The 19,276-nt window shown below is 45.1% G+C and overlaps 1 protein-coding gene across 1 annotated transcript in view; it reads left to right on the top strand.

The window, feature by feature from the left end:
* Nucleotides 1–19,276, top strand: part of PCNX1 (pecanex 1) — a 3,150,868-nt gene that overhangs the window by 2,410,934 nt on the left and 720,658 nt on the right. The window contains exons 28-29 of the mRNA XM_044073489.1: nt 14,478–14,578; nt 15,619–15,769. Of these exons, the coding sequence (XP_043929424.1) occupies nt 14,478–14,578; nt 15,619–15,769 (252 nt within the window). The remainder of the gene's footprint in view (nt 1–14,477; nt 14,579–15,618; nt 15,770–19,276) is intronic.

Here is a 19,276-nt window from a genome sequence, read left to right as displayed (position 1 = left end):
TCAGAGTTATTGGACAACACCTATAAGCCTTTATAGAGGGAAGAGGACAACTTCCCATTAACAGGTTCCCACTGGAAGGACAACATCATGATGAGCTTTCCAGATAGAAGCATAAGAGTTTTTCTTGGATGGGAAAACATAACCAAGACAGCTTTCCAAAAAGGGTAGAGACGAACATCATGGAAACAGCTTTTCAAAGAGGGAGTAGGCAACATATAAGTGTGGTCCAGAATTTACTTTGTGTCACTTAAAACTGCCCCTTCAGAGAGGCTAGGCTGAGTGGTGTTTGTATGTGTGGATGTTTTGTGATTGGTCAGGGATGCAGTTGTCTATTGCTCAATGAGCATTACTTGCCTGGAGACATACTTACTAAAGCCTCTGCAGGCACATCGCTTTAACAGATGTATAGGTGAATAAAGTCTTCTCCCCTACCTTGATGTTATGGAAAATCCTAACATCATCTAAGCAGTCAGCACGGCTAGCGCACACGCTGATGCTGCTGAAGAAACAAAGGGTAACATTTTATATAGGCTGAGAAAATGGAAGCTTTGTTATATGTATATGGATAGTAAAATTTTACACTCAGCTAATCGAAGGAAGGACACTCATCTAACTCGGAGCTATAATATATAACATTAAGTATCCTGTTTTTTGTTTATTTTGTTCTTTATTTCTTTGTTATTTATAGCAATTTGTGTACTGTGTATTTTTCTAGCTAGTTTAACTGTGTGTAAGGTATTAACTGGAAATTGTCCACTTTTATTAGGCATCTGTTGGGTTGTTTGTTTCTGATAACTTGTTGCAGTTAAACTCTTTTTTTTTTTTCCAGAGGCTCCTTTAGCTGTTTAAAACTTTCATTTAAAGGCTCACTGCTGCTTTTCAGCTGTAAGAAACATTTCTGCAGTTTGTTTCTAAGTAGTGGGTATATTTGTAGCATTTCCATATTCAGGCTTGTATTATTTCCATATTCAGGCTTGTATTTGGGCCTAGTGTTTGTGGAGGCTGTGTGTCTGAGCACATATTCAGGGACATCTTGGTTTAGCCAAAGCCATCAGGCATTTCAGTGAGAGAGAATTGTTTGAGGTCATTGGCTGACTGAGGTCACCTGGACTACAGCTTAGACTAAGCACCTCATTGGTTCTTTTGAGATTTCTTTCTTAAAAGCTGTCTCAGGTTTCAACTTTCTGTTACCTAAGAAACTCAGTTGAGTGTACTGCCATTTTACACTCAGCTAATCGAAGGAAGGACACTCAGCAAACTCAGTGCTATAACATATAACATTAAGTATCCTGTTTTTTGTTTATTTTGTTCTTTATTTCTTTGTTATTTATAGCAATTTGTGTACTGTGTATTTTTCTAGCTAGTTTCACTGTGTGTGAGGTATTAACTGGAAATTGTCCGCTTTTATTAAGCATCTGTTGGGTTGTTTGTTTCTGATAACTTGTTGCAGTTAAACTCTTTTTTCTAGAGGCTCCTTTAGCTGTTTAAAACTTTCATTTAAAGGCTCACTGCTGCCTTTCAGCTGTGAGAAACATTTCTGCAGTTGTTTCCCACCCTCCCTATAGTTGGTGGCTTTGCAGTTGCCCTCCCCTAGTGTAAATTTGATCTGGCACCCTCCTCCCAGTCTGGTGTCATTACCTCATTCTACCCAGTACAGGGAGAACATTTGAGAAGGCCAATCAGCTTAGTTTCTGCTACTCCTTTCTCTCTTTCCACGAAAAAAAAAATCTGCTTTTACTGTATTTGTGTTTCTTCTTACTTTATTTTGCTTTTGCGTCATCTTAAAAGTACTCAGTTGTATTTATTACTGCTTGGTGTAACTCATTCTAAGCCTTTTAGTTTAAGCACTTGGGCTTCAGACCAGTTGTTTTACATTAAGAAGGTTTGTGGTCTGCACTGTAGTGGCAGAACAGGTAGCTTACATCCTTCTAAGTTGGGAACTGCTGATTGAGGGCTCAGTGTCTGTTATTCTAAAAGTGTATTAGTTCTGGTTTAAGCACTTGGGCTTCAGGCCAGTTATTTTACATTAAGAAGGTTCGTGGTCTGCACTCTTGTGGGAGGAGAGGCTGGACTCTGCTCTCCTGAGCTGGGAATTTCTGGTTAGAGGCTTATAGTGCCTGCATATTTGAACTGTTTTCTTACTGAAATTGGTACACCTTGTTTGCTGTAGCATAGACTAGATCCAGGCCTGCTGAATCTAGCTTTGTTTATATGCTCGTTATTTCCCTAAAACGCTAATTCCACCTAAAACGCGGCTTTTCAGTGCTTCTGTGGATCCCTAGTGATATCTGCATTGCTTACTGTACTTATTTCCTTGTTTCACGTGAAAGAAAGTTACTGTTTGTCGTTTTTGCATTTAAGTTACTTGTAACACATTGCATTTAAGTTACCTGGCACTTGCTGATGAAGGGTTGAGAGCCTGAAAGCTTCATTAAAGTTCTGTGTTTCTGTGACCACTTGCTCACTAAAGCAATTATATAAGTCAGCACTAAAAAATTAAAAGCACTACACCCTCACAAACTCCCCTTGAGTACCTTGTTCCCCATTGGCCCTTTTTTCAATTATAAAGGAATTCCCAATACTATTCTAGCATGTCCAAAGGTCAGTTGTCAATCTCCTCTCCGGTCCAGCTGGTGAATCTGGGAATCTTGAGGCAATGTTACAACTGCCTCATGTACACAGACAACCCTCTCCTCCTCCCAACAAATTCCAACACATGTGAGAGATGCAACCATATAGCCAAACTGGAGGCTAAGCTCTCTCAACTCAATACTGGCATAACCAGTTAGGAGGAGAAGGAAACCACACTCACTACAATTCCAGTCTCACATAGACCTACCACGACAGCAAACCAAACACGTAAACACACAAAAACATACTCGGAGGCTCTAAATAAAAATCTGCCTAAGCAGCAGAGACCTCCAAAGCAGACACCCAAGCAACCACTACCCCAAAACAAAACACGTGCAACACATAGCTCACAAAGCCAGTGTGCCAAACAGTCACAGTCCTTAAGGCTAAACAACACACCTGATGCACTTTAATAGGTGACTCTATCGTCAGGCACACTGACGTCCCGCTCCCCAGGCTGAACCAGGAGAAGGTCACGGTGAGCTGCCTGTCGGGCGCTAGGATCCGCCACATAACACAAGCACTCAGGTCACTCCAAGGCAAGTACAAATATGACTCAGTCATTGTCCATGCTGGTGTGAATGACCTGAGACGTACCTCCCTGGACTACATGAAAAGAGACATAGAGGAGCTCTCTGAGCATGTAGCCCAGGCCGGTATGACCCTGACCTTGAGTAGCATCTTACCCTCACCAAGAATGATGCCACAATATGAAGACAAGATGATCAATTTCAACAATTGACTTAAGTATTGGTGTCATTCAAAGGGGATCCAATGCCTGTCAGCCTGGGATGACATGCTCGACAAGCCATGATTCTTCGCTAGGGACGGCTTGCACCTGTCACCCCTGGGCTTTCGGATATTGGCAAAGGCTCTTGCTGCCCCCGTACTGCCTTTTTTAGGCAAGGCTCAAAAGACAAACCCACCTCCATAGTTATCACAAGGGATAAGAAACTGAGTAATGCTACTCAACGCCAAAAGTCTAAACCCCAAGATGCACGCCCTTGAAACTCTCCTTAGCATGGAGAACATCGATATCTGTGCAGTAACAGAAACCTGGTTCAAGGCTCCTGAGAGCACCCCAGCACTACCAGGTTATACCTCATACCATGCTTTTCGGCCCCAAAACGTGGACCGAACCACAAAAGGAGGGGGGGTATCAATATTCGTCAAAGATACCCACACCTCCAGGTTGGTGGCACAGCACGAAGCATCACAGACTATCCATGTGCAACTAACAGTGGGTAAAACTGCCTTCCAGTTTATAGCCTGCTACAGACCACCCTCCCAAACCCAGGAACCCCACTCAGCCTTCCTGAGAACACTGGAAAATATGAAGGTCTCTCCAAACACCATTATATTGGGAGACTTCAACTACCCAAACATAGACTGGGAGCATTACTCTAGCTCCAACACCCTAGCCCAAAGGTTCCTAGAATTTATAAACTCAAATGCTATGGAACAACTTGTTACCACTCCCACAAGAGGGGAAAACATACTGGACCTGATCATCACCAACATGGGGACTCTATGCTCCAGACCAGAAGTGTATCCCTCACTGGTAAGATCAGACCATAAACTAATCTCACTGGATATTCACATACCGATCCCACACCTTCCCAGAAAACCACAGTGAAAAACTTCTCTAAAGCAAATTTCACACTCCTCAAAACCGAGGTGGAATCTTTCAAAGCCCCCGGGCCTGTGGAAAATACGGCCCAGACCGCAGAATCCTTTATAAATGCATTCTATGAACACCTTCAGGAATGCATGGATCATGCAATCCCAAATAAAACCAAGACCCAATCCTCCAAAGGCAGACGTCCTGTCTGGTGGACCCCAGCCATAAACAAACTATACAATAGAAGGAGGAAGCTACTACATGATAAGAGCAAAATCCCAAAAAGGGAAGGCATCTCTGATCAGTATTAGCAAAAACTATGGGCACTCATAAAATCGTCTAAGGCCAGCTTTGAGAGAAAAATTGCACAGGACACTAAGGATAATCACAAGGCTTTCTTTAGTTATGTTAGGAATCTGGGTGGGAATTCCCAGATATGCTCAGAATTAGTCCAAAATGACAAAAAATACACCGAACCCACAGACAATTGCCAACATCCTAGCTGACAGGTTCAGCGCAAACCCCCCCCCCCCCAAAAGGGCAGATATCTATCCCAGCAGAGTGCTGCCCCCCTGATATCTCAGATGCTCAGGTAAGAGCCACCCTCTCCAAAGCAAAAAACACAGCATCAATGGGACCAGACTGTGTCCCGGGCTGCATCCTACATGAACTCCAAGAAGAGCTAAACCCAAACATAAAACTACTGATCTGAAGTAGGAGAATTCATTTGTCAGCATCCTGTGGGTATGGATCCGATATCGGATCCGAACCGGCATGGTTTATCCAGCTATGGATCCGAGCTCCTAGCTCCTTCCCTCACCCATAATGCCCTGCTCTCCCTACATGACCTCAGATCTAGTTTGCCGCACATGGTAAAGGCTGGGTCGTCAGAGCTCCAAAAGCTAAGTTATAGTATTCTTTATTAAAGGGTTTTAAAATTTTTTAAAACTTTAAATTTGAGTGAAAATTATAGGTTTCCCTTCTGTTTATATCTTTTTTGGGTTAATTTAATATAGTTTTTACCCTCCCCTTGCTGGTTCGTAGTTGGTGTGTGTGTGTGTGTGTGTTTTTTTTTTTGGGGCCTTTGTGTGAATGTTTTAGTTTATTGTTACTATTTAAAAAAAAAAAAAAAAATAGTGATGTCTGAGGCCCCAAAGGCTGTTTTTTCAAAGTGCTCCGAGTGTGGCTATAAGCTTTCCCCTGCTGATGGCCACACTCGGTGCGTTCGATGCCTTGGGGTTGAACACCTCACTTCAGGGTGTTCAATCTGTGCAGGGTTCAACCCCAGGGCATTGAAGGAGCGGAGGTCGAAGCTGGTCTTGGCGGGACTCTTGCCCTCGGACTCTGCTTCGGCCCTCGCCCCCTTGGTGGTCACTGCTTCGGCAGTCCCTGCCTTGCCTGCTCCCCCTCCTCCACCCGGGATTCAAACTCCCGCCAAAGGGTCGGAGGAGAGGGAAGCCAGGAAAAAGGACCGGAGAGAGAAGCACCACAAGCGGCGGGCCGAGACCTCTGTTTTGGCCCCGACGGCTAAGCGGGCTTTTCCTCCGGCCCCTCTGGCTGCTGGCTCTCCCCCTCCTCGGCTCCGGTCCCCGTGCTTTTCACCGGAGCCTTAGGATGAGGAGACCCGACCTCCTTCGAGGCTATCAAGGCGGCATTCAAGGCCTACCTCGGTAGCCTCGTCGAGGTCTACTTACAGCCTCTCCGATGCTGATCTAGACCGGATGATGCGAAAGTTCATCCAGGCCCAGATGCAGATGGGAGTGCTCCTGCCTCCCCCCCCCCCCTCTTGGGGGGGAGCTCTACCCCCTTTTTTAAGCCCATTGCTTCTTCTCTGACCCGCTACCCGGGTTCGGAGCGCTCAGAGCCGGGCAGCCTCGGAGCCGCTAGTGAGTCGGCGCCGACAGTACTGGATACTTCGGATCCGACCCTGCCCTCGAGTCTGTTGGATCCGACCTCTCGAAGCCTTGGCCCGAGCTTTGGATCCGAGGGACTCTGTGTGCCTTCGGCGCCGTCCTTGTCTGAGCGCACTGGTCCCTCGGATCCGAGGGGCTCGGCGCCGGCTCCGATCCGCTCATCGGATCCGAGGGGGAGCCGACTTTCGGATCCTATTGTTGAGGCTGGCTCCCCCTCTGCCATTGATGTAGTGGAGAGGGCTCTGTTGAGGGCATCCGGACCCCCGGCCCTTGCTTCGGCTCCGTCCCGCACTCCATCTGCTCTGGGCCAGGCTTCCATCACCCGGCCACTGGGACAGCCCGCTTCACTGCCCCAAGCAGTTCCTGTGGTTCTGGACATTGCTGGTGAGAGCTCCTCAGACAGCCACCCCTAGGAAGCACCTCGCAAGCATTCGTGTAAAAGGAGGCACATAGACTCTCCCGAGTCTTTGACCGAAGACACTGACTTGGAGGAAGGGGAAGGCTCCCCAAGATCACCCCCTGAGGATTTCTCCTTCAGAGACATCATGGAAATGTTATGGATCAGAGGTGGGTGGTCTGCCCCAAAGCCTTCCTCGGACGAGTCAGTGTTCTTGGAGGCATTTGAAGCGGGCCCGTCTACCTCTTGGGTGTCCCCTCCTGCCGACCCCCTGGTGGACCTTAATAACACCAGGGCGTGGAAGGACCCGGACACCATGGAGCCAATCCCTAAGAGGCCCGACAGGATCCTTAGCCCCCCTGCTGACCGTGCCCACTGGAGCAAGGGACCCCCGGTAGATGCCATGTTGTCGGCAGCAGCCACTAAGAGGGAACTCGCCCAGGAGAGTCCCTCAGTCCATCCCCCGAGCAAGGAGTCTCGGATGATGGACCGTTTGGGGAAGCGAATCTTTAGTTCAGCGACCTTCTCAGTGAGGGCGCTCAACTATTTGGCACACGTCATTAGGATGCAGTGCGATCTTATCAAGGAATACGCTGCATCCCCCCAGAGTCCATATCGGAGGAGGACAAACTTATGCACTCCACCCGTATGGCCACTCTTCGTTCTGTGACTAACACCTCTATGCGGTTACTTTCCCACGCTACCGAGGGAGCCGCTAGAGCTACGGGAGCGGGCCTAGTCACAAGACGGCAGGCCTGGCTCTGCCACTGCGATTTTACGGAGCCCTTCAAGGCGTCATTCGCGAACGCCCCCTTTGACGGTTCTGCCCTTTTTGGCAAGACGGTTCGCGATACCTTGGTTCAGAGCGAGAAGGACGGGAAGATGCTGTCTGCCATCGGAGTCCGCTTCTCTGTGCCCCAGAGGTCCTACTCTAGGAACCAAAAGGGCCAGAAGAAGATGTGGTTCCGGAAGTTGCAGCATTCCCAACCCGCTCCGGACAGCCAGTCCTTCCGCGGCAGATGAGGACAGGGAGGACGCCGCCCTAGGGGCAGAGGGGCTCCCAGGAACTTTGGGTCCAGAGAACCCTTCTCTGAACGGCCCACGCAGCAACCCTGAGGGGTTGCCCGACTGCTCCACTCTGGAGGCAGTCGGGGGACGTTTCTTGGAGCACCTAGCGGCATGGGAGTCCATTGCATCAGACCGCTGGGTACTCCGGATTATATCCAGAGGTTACAAGATCCCCTTTCTTCATGTCCCAAAGTTAAAAATCCTCCCCGATGTTCCACCCGATCAGAGGGAGGCCGCTTCAGCAGAAATTGGCCATCTGCTGAGAAAGTCATCCAGCCCGTCCCCCCAGACCAGATCGGATCAGGGTTCTACTCCAGGTTCTTTTTAGTGCCAAAAAAGACAGGGGACCTAAGACCCATTCTAGACCTGTCCCTGTTGAACCTGTCAGTTCCCAAAGAGAAGTTCCGGATGGTCACTTTGCAGTCCATCCTACCCCTTCTAGGGGAGAATCACTGGATGTGCTCTATAGACCTCAAGGATGCGTACTACCACATTTGGATGGACAGACTATCCAGGAGGTTTCTTCGCTTCTGGCTGGTAGCCAGTCACTACCAGTTCAGGGTCCTTCCCTTTGGTCTCACCACAGCCCCCAGGGTGTTCACCAAAGTGTTAGTAGTGGTTGCGGCCCACCTGAGGCTTCAGGGGGTGCAGGTCTTTCCGTACCTAGACGACTGGCTTCTCACCGCCCCAACAAGGCATCTACTCTCTTTGGCAAGAGACTCCTTCCTTCATCTAGCTCCCAAGCTAGGCATCATGGTAAACATAGAGAAGTCCAACCTGGTCCCTACTCAAACAATAGAATTTATAGGAACCAGGTTAGACACGAGAAATTTAAGAGCCTTTCTCACAACCGACAGGGTTCGGAATCTGCGACTCCAGGTGCGGGCCATCCTTCACTCCAGCTCAACACCTGCGGAATTGGTCCTGAGGGCGCTAGGGTCTATGGCGGCAGCGTTTACTCTTCTTCTGCACGCCCGCTTCAACATGCGGGTGCTTCAATGGACACTTCAGGTGCAATGGTCATTTCTCTCCCTCCCTCTGTATCATCCCATTGCGATCAGCAAGGCTTGCAAGCGGTCTCTCTTGTGGTGGCTCCATTCTCCGGACCTCCACAGGGGCCGCCCCTTTTGTGCATCTCCCCCTCTCGCCACAGTGACCACGGACGCTTCCCGCCTCGGGTGGGGGGGGCATTTTGCGGGCCAGATGGTCCAAGGCGCGTGGAGCGATTCAGAGACCTCCCTGCATATCAATGTTCTGGAAATGAGGGCGGTGCTCTTGGCGTTGCAAGCACTTCACGCCCTCCTTCCCCTGGGAATAATTGCGATTCAATCAGACAACATGTCGGTGATCTGATACATCAACAAACATGGGGGAACCAGGTCTTACCCTTTATGCCGAGAAGCCATGAGAGTGTGGGAATGGGCGATCTCCACCAACCGCTTTCTCATCGCCACGCATATTCCGGGTCGGACCAACATCCTAGCGGACAAGCTCAGTCGCACCATTCTCTCCCCGTACGAGTGGTCTCTCAATTCTCAAGTAGCGAAACGTATCTTCGCACAGTGGGGGACTCCCTGTTGCGATCTGTTTGCCTCTTCTTTAAACACCAAGTGCGACAGTTTTTTTGCTCTAATCCCCCCTCCAGGGGATTCTCCGAGAGACGCTCTGGTGCATGCTTGGCCTCCCGGTCTTCTTTACGCATACCCCCCTCTACCTCTGATGCTACAAGTACTTCAGAAAGCCTCTCGGTTGGGGTGCAGAATGATCCTCATTGCCCCGTTCTGGCCTCGACAGATCTGGTTCCCTTACCTAAGGTCTCATTCAGTGAATCCACCTTGGATTCTAGATCCCATTCCGGATCTGATATCACACCCGTCAAACCTGCCAACTCCGAACCTGGACAACCTGAAGTTGACTGCTTGGCTGCTCCAGTTCCACTCCTAATCAGGACTCCCGGTATCTTGTCCCCAGTTAAGGCCATTCTGGTAGCGGCCCACAAGCCCTCTACCAGAAAAATTTACTGCAGTAAATAGAAGCGTTTCTCCATTTGGGCAGAGCGGCAAGACCTAGATCCTTTCACGGTTCCCCTTCCTTTGGTTCTAAATTTCCTTACTACTCTCTTTAATGATGGCGCCAGTAGTTCCACGGTCAAAGTTCAGCTGGCGGCCATATCTCATTACCATGTTGGACACGATTCAGGGCCTCTTATGTCGGCTAAGTTATGCAAAACCTTCCTAAAAGGCACCTTTTTGCTCAGACCCCCTGTCAAAGAAACGGTTCCCCCGTGGGATCTTTCCTTGATACTTCAGGCCTTGACCGCTCCCCCCTTCGAACCTGCGGCCACAGTCGATCTTAAATACTTGTCCTTTAAGACTGCTTTTTTGGTAGCCATTACTTCGGCTAAGAGAGTTTCAGAGCTTCAGGCCCTGTCCATGAAACCGCCTTATTTGATTTTTCATCCGGACCGGGTGTACCTAAGGATCAATCCCTCCTTTCTTCCTGAAGTAGCTTCGGAAGCTAATATTAATCAGTCCGTCAACCTACCTGTTTTCTTCCCTAAGTATCAAAACAAAGGCGAATACAAGCTGCATTCCTTGGATGTTCACAGGCAGCTTCGTTTTTACCTTCATAGAACAGCTGGTCATAGGCAATCAGACCAGTTGTTCATTTCTTTTGCCAAATTCAATCTGGGTAAACCAATTTCCAAAGTTTCTTTGTCACGCTGGATTTCTCAGTGTATTCTGTTGGCGTACCAAGCCTCTGGGAGGCCCGCACGGACAGGAGTCCATGCTCATTTGACCCGGTCTCTCTCTACTTCAGCGGCCTTTAAGTCTAGGGTTCCTCTGGATGACATTTTTTCAGCAGCCACTTGGGCTTCATCTCATACCTTTATTACTCATTACAAGCTGGACGTCACTTCTAGAGGTAGAGCATCCTTTGGCTCCGCGGTGCTCGGGAATATCCTTCCATGATGGCCACCCAAGATTCAGGTAGCTGGGGACTCTGTCCCACAGGTTGCTGACAAATGAATTCTCCTACTTCAGATTTAGAAGTTATGTACTTACCATAACGTTCCATCTGAGTAGGTGGATTCATTTGTATGCAACCATCCCGCCCTCCTATCCCCCTGGCATTGCCAGTTTCCTGCATAGGGTGTGTTACCCTTTGGTTAGGGTAGTTGGTGCAGGGCAAACTCGATCTGAGGTCATGTAGGGAGAGCAGGGCATTATGGGTGAGGGGAGGAGCTAGGAGCTCGGATCCATAGCTGGATAAACCATGCCGGTTCGGATCCGATATCGGATCCATACCCACAGGTTGCAGACAAATGAATCCACCTACTCAGATGGAACGTTATGGTAAGTACATAACTTCTAATTCAATCTCAACCTTACTACAGGATATGTACCCAAAGAGTGGCATACAGCAACAGTGGTCCCTCTCCACAAAGGTGGTGCCTCAACGGATCCTGGAAACTATCGCCCTATAAGCCTGACTAGCTTGGTCTGCAAAGCTATGGAAAGGATCATCATGGACCTCATAAATATATTGGGGACCTACAGACACTGGATCCTACCCAGCTCGGCTTTAAGGGCAGATCCTGCCTCTTAAACCTGGTCGATTTCTTTGAAGCAGTCACCAAGGCCATTGACGAGGGGAAGGTGGTCCACACAGCCTACCTGGACCTCGCAAAAGCCTTCGATACAATACCCCACTCGGGCATTATAGATAAACTCACCAGCTTAAATATAAACCCATATGTCACTAGTTGGGTTGCAAACTGGCTCAAGGACAGAACCCACATAGTTAGAATTGCTGGAGCCATGTCAGACTCCAAACCGGTTACAAGTGGCGTCCCACAAGGCTCAGTCTCTTGTTCGGTATATATTTCTCGGAGGTACAGGCTAACACGGGAAGGACTGTGGCTGACCAAGTTCGCAGATGACTGCAAACTGGGCGCCATAATCGACTCTCCAGCTGACACAAGCATCCTCCAAAAGGGCCTCATAGAAACAGACATCTGGTGCCAGAGCCATGGCCTCAAGCTAAACGCCAAAAAGTGTATAGTCATCCCATTTGGCAAAAACAAAGTGCCCACAAATTACCACATAGGTGGTAATCCATTAAGTGCGGAAGAAGTAATTAGGGACCTGGGGACCCAAGTTGATAGCAGTCTCTCATTTGACAACCACGTGGCCAAAGTGGTTAGAAAAACATTTTGTATAACCCACTTAATCATGAAGGGATTCACATCTAGATCAGGGGAGGTCATCGTGCCTCTTTACTCATCCCTCATCAGGCCCATAATTGAGTACAATGCCCCTTTTGGGATGTACCTTACCAGACACCTGCAGCAACTGGAAAGACCCCAAAAGTACCTCACCAAGAGGATCAAAGGGCTCAAACAGATGCCAAGAAACTCCGGCTCTACTCAGTAATGCATACCGCCTGCTCAGAGGCGATCTGTGCCTGACGTATAAAGCCATGTCCAACCCGGAATTAATGGACATGCTGCACCTCAGAAAATCCAAATCCCATGGAGCTGCGCGCTTGAGAGACTTGAACCTCAGCACTGAAATAAATAGGACATGCTGGAGGGACAGATTCATAACCCAGAGGCTCCCTTCACTCTGGAATAAAATCCCAGTCCAGGTTAGGCAGAGTCCCTCATTGACTCTCTTCAAGAGGAATCTTGATGAGTGGATGGGAGATCGTAGGTTTACCCCGGGTATCACTTCTGTGTCACTGTTAGACAGAGGCACAGTATACTAACCTCGAAAAAGGGCATAGCAAAATTAATTTAAAATGGGTGGCGAAAGCCAAACACACTCTGGCTATGCTTATAAATGCCCTAGGGCAGATAGCCTAGTATGAACCTATGAAGATAGAAGCAGTCAAAATGTTTGTTTCTTTAGTCTTAAACACAGGTCAGACATATTTTTGTCAGCCAGAGGAGAAGTTGTGGATAGCAGTTAATAAAGAGCTGAATTACTTTATCTGGGAGGGGAAGATGGCAAAAGTCAAGTGGGATAAGCTGATTCTTCCAGTAGAACAGTGCAGATTGTGATTACACAATCTGAAGAAATATTTCAGAGCTACATAGTTAAGGCTCATGTACATAACACAAACAGAAAACTATAATTCAAAATGGAAAGGAATGTTGATGAAAACGGGAGAAGCTCAAGAAACAAGACGACACTGGAATTTTGGATGCAGACTTTTAAGGAGAATAACAATATTTGTGCAGAATATTATATCCATAAAGTAGTAGAAAGTATTCGAAGAACTATTTGAACACGGGAATGGAGAAAGGAGATTTGGTCGATAGGGATGACTGCAATTAGGGATACAGACAGTAGGCAAGAGGGGACCGGAATTTATTGGAGAAAACTGGCAAAGGAGTCAAGGTATTGGGAGCAAATAACTAGAGAGGGAAAGATGATAAAATGGGAAGATGCCAAAAATTTATTTGTACTGCTGTTTAGAGCTTGCCTTCCCTATCAATGATTGATGGCTGAGTATAGGCAAAGAGAAAGAAATAAGGGGAGTCCTAAATGAAAGGCCAGCAATGGTAGAGTTTTTAGTAGAATCTAGAACAGAAGCTGCCATTAAAAAAGGAATAATAAGTGCATCATGTAAAATATTGCGGGATAACTGTAAGAATCAATCAGAGGAGGTTAGAAAGGATTGGGAAGAGAGACTGGATAAGCAATTCACAAAGAAACAATGGGAGGATATATGTACGTCTCCCAAATATGCAACAAAATTTAGAAGTTTTAGGATTTTTGCTTCAAAATATTTACATAGATATTTTGTACCCCATGTAGACTCCAGAGAATTTTTCCTCCGGTAGATAGCAAATGTTGGAGGTGTGACGAGGAAGAAAGAGGTAATTGAGAACATATTTTCTGGGAGTGCAGTGAGTTGGTGGACTGCGCTGTCAGATGCTGCGTGGGCAGATTGTTGTGAACAGAGATGATTTTTCTGAGCTATGATACAGATTCTGAATTGCCTAGACATGGTAAGGCCTTGCCGTCTGCCAAAAAAAAAGCAGTTACTAGAAAAAGGAAATCAGAATCTAAACCAACTATATTAGAAGTAGTGAATATATTAAGAGAGATAAAACAACTGGAGCTGAGATCTTTAGAAAAAGGTAGGAGCAAACTAGGAAGGAAAAAATGGGAATTGTGGGAAAAATACAAGGGAGGAATGAGGTTTAAAAGAAGGCAGGACTTAAATGAGCTATGTAATGTTTGACTGACAACGATTGGGTAGATTGTAAGTGATGTATTATGTTTGCAACTGGGAGTGTGTCAGTATGGCTTGTGATGTAAAATACTTGCAACTAGGATTGTGTTGGTGTGGTTTGTTTTCATTTATATAAATGTATGATTGCTTATGTCATAAGTGATGGTTTAATAAAGATGTTTCTTGTTTAAAAAAATGGCAGGAAGTGAATATTTATGCAATGTTGCTTGGGTTATAGGATATTTAGCAGTATATGTGAAGCATAATGTTTGTTAATTTTAACTTGTTAATACAGTTTGATCACATTTATATAAATGTAAAAGCACCTGTGTCACAAGTGATAATTCAATAAAGGTGTTAAAAAAAATGATATAGGCTATAGACCAGTAGTGCATCGAGCAGTAGTTTGCCTCGGTTGGCCCAAAGTCAAGTTAATTGTGAATGGGTAGTACCATTAGAGTGGGAGTTGTTAAGGCCAAGCTAGGTTTTCCTTGATGAGTTCTGGAATATTAAGTAGTTAATGAAAACATTTTAAATATTTTTTTTCTTTAATAAAAAGGCATTTATGACCACTGATTGTTTCCATTTGTTTTGCTTTCAGCCTTTGGAATCCAGCAAAGACTCTCGTCTGGTTACTCTCTGTTATGGACTGTGTGTATTGGGGAGAAGAGCACTGGGGACTGCTTCTCACCACATGTCCAGGTAAAGAAAGGACAGTTAAAAATCCTACCTTTGTCCAACAATATTGTCAGTTGTGTCCCAAAATGTTGCATCCTTGGGATCCTTACATGTGCATAATGGAGCAAAACCAAAAGATTGGATGAAATGGTAATGAGCCAGTAAAAAAAACATGCATCCAGCTCCATGCAGGCTGGGTATAAACTGTAACAACTGTTTGCTGCAGTTTAAAAGAAAAGGATATTTTTTTTTCAGTAAAGGAGTTGGTGCAGTGCACAGAAACAGGACATGAATGTTTGGGGCTTTAAGGGTAGGGTGGGATGTGCCATGCATCAGGCCACCTGGTAAGTGTGCCACTAGATGGAACATCTGTTTTTATTTGCTGTTCAATGGAAGAGCGGTGGGGGGCAGACGAAGCATGGACTGGAATGTAAGGCTGCAATGTAGCAATCAGCTTATTACAGTAAAGTGTTTTTTGCTCTTCAGTTGAAGAGCTTAGGAGGTAGGTAGCTGGTTTGTGGAACTGGCACAGAGTGCTGGTTGAGCCAGCTATGTTTCTGCAGTACTGCATATGGTTGTATTAGGTAGGAAGACAGATTAAGGTACAGCACTGCTTAAGGAATCATGCTACTGCTTGTGTAGTCATTCTGTGTGACACTGACCTTTTCTTTGTCTGTTCCCTGTTAAGAGCATTGGTGTTAGAAGCTGGAGTTGTCTCCTGTCAGAATTTAACTTCTGATTTTTAGAAGGACGATTCAGATTAAGACAGAATCATTTACGAGCAAGAGTGTTTCGATGCTTCATTCTTCTGCAGCTGGCATCTCTGCAGAAGATCTTTCAAGGATGTGAAAAAGCGCATTTTGTGTTTTGATATTAGTAGTGAAGAGATATGTTGTCTGAGTGTTGGGTGTGGAAGAGATTAAAGAAGTTGTAGACCAGCAGCAAACAAAAATTTGAATATTTCATATATAAAACAATTGAATACAGTTTTGTGACAGTGGTTTTTCCTTTTAATATTAGGTAAGTGCCCATGGTAATGAGATTTGTATATGTTCTTTTTCCAGTAATTTAGAGTCCTTTCTCTATGGTCTGCATGCCCTCTTTAAGGGTGACTACCGCATCTCCTCCATCAGAGATGAGTGGATATTTGCTGACATGGAACTGCTAAGAAAGATAGTAGTTCCTGGAATACGCATGTCACTCAAATTGCACCAGGTAAGAAATGTTGCACTTCACATCATCACAGAGAAAGTAATATCACCATTAATTGCAATTATCTCATTCAATACGAAGAATTGTAGGTCCTCAACTAAGGAAAATCATGTTCAAAAATTATCTGCAATTTATATGTAAAAAGATCATAACTAGAGGTTTTCTGTGCAGGCCCCAGAAATACCAGAGTCATCAGTACTTGCATACTTTATATACATGTTCCTGTACAGTAAACATTCAGTGCATGAAGTGCTGCAATTTTGTTCTGAATTTGGTGAAACAGCAGCTTTGTTAACCAACACCTTGACGTAAGAAAGTTGTTAGTTTTTTTAAACACCTTTCAGAGTTGAGTGTTAGTCTTGTGATAGGGGTATACGTGTGGCCATTGCCAGCCACCATAGAACAGCAGCAGGAAGCTGAAACAGCTTTAACAGCTGTTCTACTTCTGTGTGGAAGGAAAGTGTATGAGTATGAATTTCTGACAGCTTTTTAAAGCTGTCTGTTCTTTACATGGACACTTTGGTTCAGCCTTCTGTCTATTTAGCTATGCTAAATGTTTTACAGCTTTCAGAGCTCTTAAACACTTTGCAGTCCTGTTTCTTTCTGTGTCTTTTAGTATATGGAGGAGATAAAGCACAGTGCATTACAAAGAATTATGATTGGGTCTTTCCGATCATAACCAAGCTAATGTGTTCTTGATGTGAATATCAAGATTCACCTTTCAAGCTTTAGCTATACTAAATGTAAAAACATCTGCCCCCTGCAGCTCCATTATACATCCTATAAATCCTTATCTCTGTGCCTTTCATTGCTGCCTGTACCCATCTGTCGTTGTACTTGATCTGCCCCTAGCTCAAAAAATATGACGTTTGGAACCAATTAGTCTCCATCATTACTTTGCTCACCTCTTGACTTGGCCCTCTTAGCACTTTAGTCACAAGGACACTTTTTTTCCTTTCACCTCTGCTAGGCCTGTATTCTAATTGTTTCCACCTTGCTTTTCCTACCTACTTTTCCATGGAATTTTCCCACGTCTCCTGTTTCCAGTTTAGTCTCCTGCAGTATTTTAACCTGCATCCCTTTTGTCAACATCACCAACATTTCTTTCTTATAATTGAGGTTGTTCAGTCCACATTTCCATATAGTTTCTAAACCCTCCTTCCCTTCACCTTCCTTTCATTTTGGAGCCAGCCTTGTGGAGAAAGGCTAGCAAGCCCTTGCTTGTCGATGGGCATCAGCACTGCCCTCTTGGCCAACTGATTGCCAGTAGTGCCTTTCCATTATTACTTCATCTGAGTGTGTGGATGTGTTTTTGAGTTCTTCCTGCTGTCTACCTCCATACTAATGATCCCCCCTGACCACCTTCTTGCTTCTAAATAAGTACCTCACACACATTTACACCTTGCTGTTGCATTAGAGTCCTTCATTCCCATTTTCCCACTCCACTGTATGCTCTGGTCCTTCTTACCCCAGTTCTGCCTTCTCCACTAAACCTTCCCCTCTTTGATGTGCTGCAGCATGCCCTTCCCATTTATTTATACTGACTCCATTATTGGCCCCCTTTAGCTTCCCAATTCTTCATCTGTGCCAGTCTTATCCTGCCTAATGTTGTTTTCCTTGGCACTATTCTGTGTAAATCGCCCCAGCTGATTGTCATTCAGATACCGTCTTAAGTCACCTTTTCTTCAGCTCTATCTTTAAACCTCTCCATTCATTTGTTATACTATTCCTTTACAGCCTCAGCACTCTCCTGCCTTTGCCACATTCTGATATATTACCTCCTCACATCCTCATGAAGTCACAGCTTTCTTTACACTGCACTCAACTTTTGCCACCCTTAACCCTTTCATGTAATATTGTAAAAATAGTTATTTAATAGTTTGTATACTTTTAAGTTTGTCACAGTAAAGAGCAGTACTGCATATGGCAATGTCCACTTTCTCCATTAACTGTCATAGGTAAGTACAAGGCTATCTGCCTGAGGGCATCTGTAAGCCTAACCAGAATGTGTATTTAGTTCCCTGTGCCTCTGTCCAGCAGAGTAGAATGTGCTGCAGTGGGACTCGAACCGGGAATGCCTGATCGTAAGGCGAATGCTCTGCCCACTACACTATTGCTATGCTGCTTCATTTGCATATGATATTCATCTTAAACCACCTCCAGGTTCTACTGAGTGTAATAGTTTACTTCAATGTTGTCCCACTTTTAAAAGCTGTAAAATACAAAAAAAAAAGTAAAACTATAAACCCACAAAATGTTTCCTAGTTATTGCAGCACATTTTAGTTCACCTTTATTGGCTGTCACTTAATCCACTGACCTTTCCAGTGTCTGATGTTCCCTTATATAATAGCACCCCTTTTCAGCTTGTATATATTCAGGTCAGTAAACTCAAGGCACTTTTGTCCTCCTTCAAAAAGAACTTGAATGGCAATTAAAACTTATTACTGATAGCCCCCGGGATTAAATTGTTCTACTTAGATCAGTAGCACTCTAAGATTAAGGAAACTGAACCATAACCAATTGTATTAAGTCTTTTTTTATATTTATAATAAATGCGTTTTAAGCCTATTTTTAACTTAAATGTATGTACTCTCCCCTACGTCCTTTGTTTTCTTATTAACTTTTTCTCTCCAAAGCGCATTGCAGATTTAATTCAGAGATCCCCTCAGGTAATCTTTTTTTCACATGTAGTGTTTTTTCACCTATATTCGTTTTCACATACTGATTGTTTTTATGTTTTGGTTGGGACAACATCCGGGCGACTAACATCTCAAGGAGTTTTACAACCTGCTCAGAATGGCTCGCCCTCAATTGTTGACCCTGTGTGTGGTCCATTTTTGGCGATCTTTTATATGTAAACGTTTTATAGCCACCTTAACATTTAAACTTTGTAACCCCTTGTTGTTCTCCTTTTTCATTTTTTTGTTCCACTGTATTCCATGAACATTTCTATGATCGTTTTTTGCTGTATTGGGTTCAGTTTTAAGGGTAAATGTTAAGTTGTCAATCTCACCTTCATTCTTGCTGGATGGGTTCGGAGCCGAACCTCGGCTCCGACTCGGCCACTCTAAAAGCTCGAGAGCTAGTTTCACCGGCTCGAGGCTCCCCTATATTCCACAATGCTAGGCGGTAACTTCCTCAGATCTCGTTTGCCGCTACGCGATTGAGGTGCTTTTTTCAACCGGCTCAGGTTAGTTTAAAACTTTTTGACAAGTTAGTCAGTCAGAAAACCCCTTTAAGTTAGCTCCCTTTCATAACCTTATATAGTTAAATACTTTTATCCCTTTTAGTTAAATTTTTCACCTATCACCCTATCCTAAATTATCTAACCTTTCCCTTGGGCCTTAGGACCTCTCCTCCCTCCCTTGGTAGTTGGAGTGTTTGTGTTTTTGTAGGGAAAATGTTTAGTTTAAACCTTGGAAGTTTTAATTTAAAGTTTTATTAATTTTTAAGTGTAATCGGTGTGTGTTTGTGATTACATTTTATATTTCTCTGTGGATATGTCCAAA

This window comes from Protopterus annectens, chromosome 6.part0 (genome assembly GCF_019279795.1).
Source record: "Protopterus annectens isolate FY-2018-M chromosome 6.part0, PAN1.0, whole genome shotgun sequence".
In the NCBI taxonomy this organism is placed as follows: domain Eukaryota; kingdom Metazoa; phylum Chordata; order Ceratodontiformes; family Protopteridae; genus Protopterus; species Protopterus annectens.
Note: the sequence above shows the minus strand (reverse complement) of the source record. Positions and strands in the feature narration are given on the sequence as shown.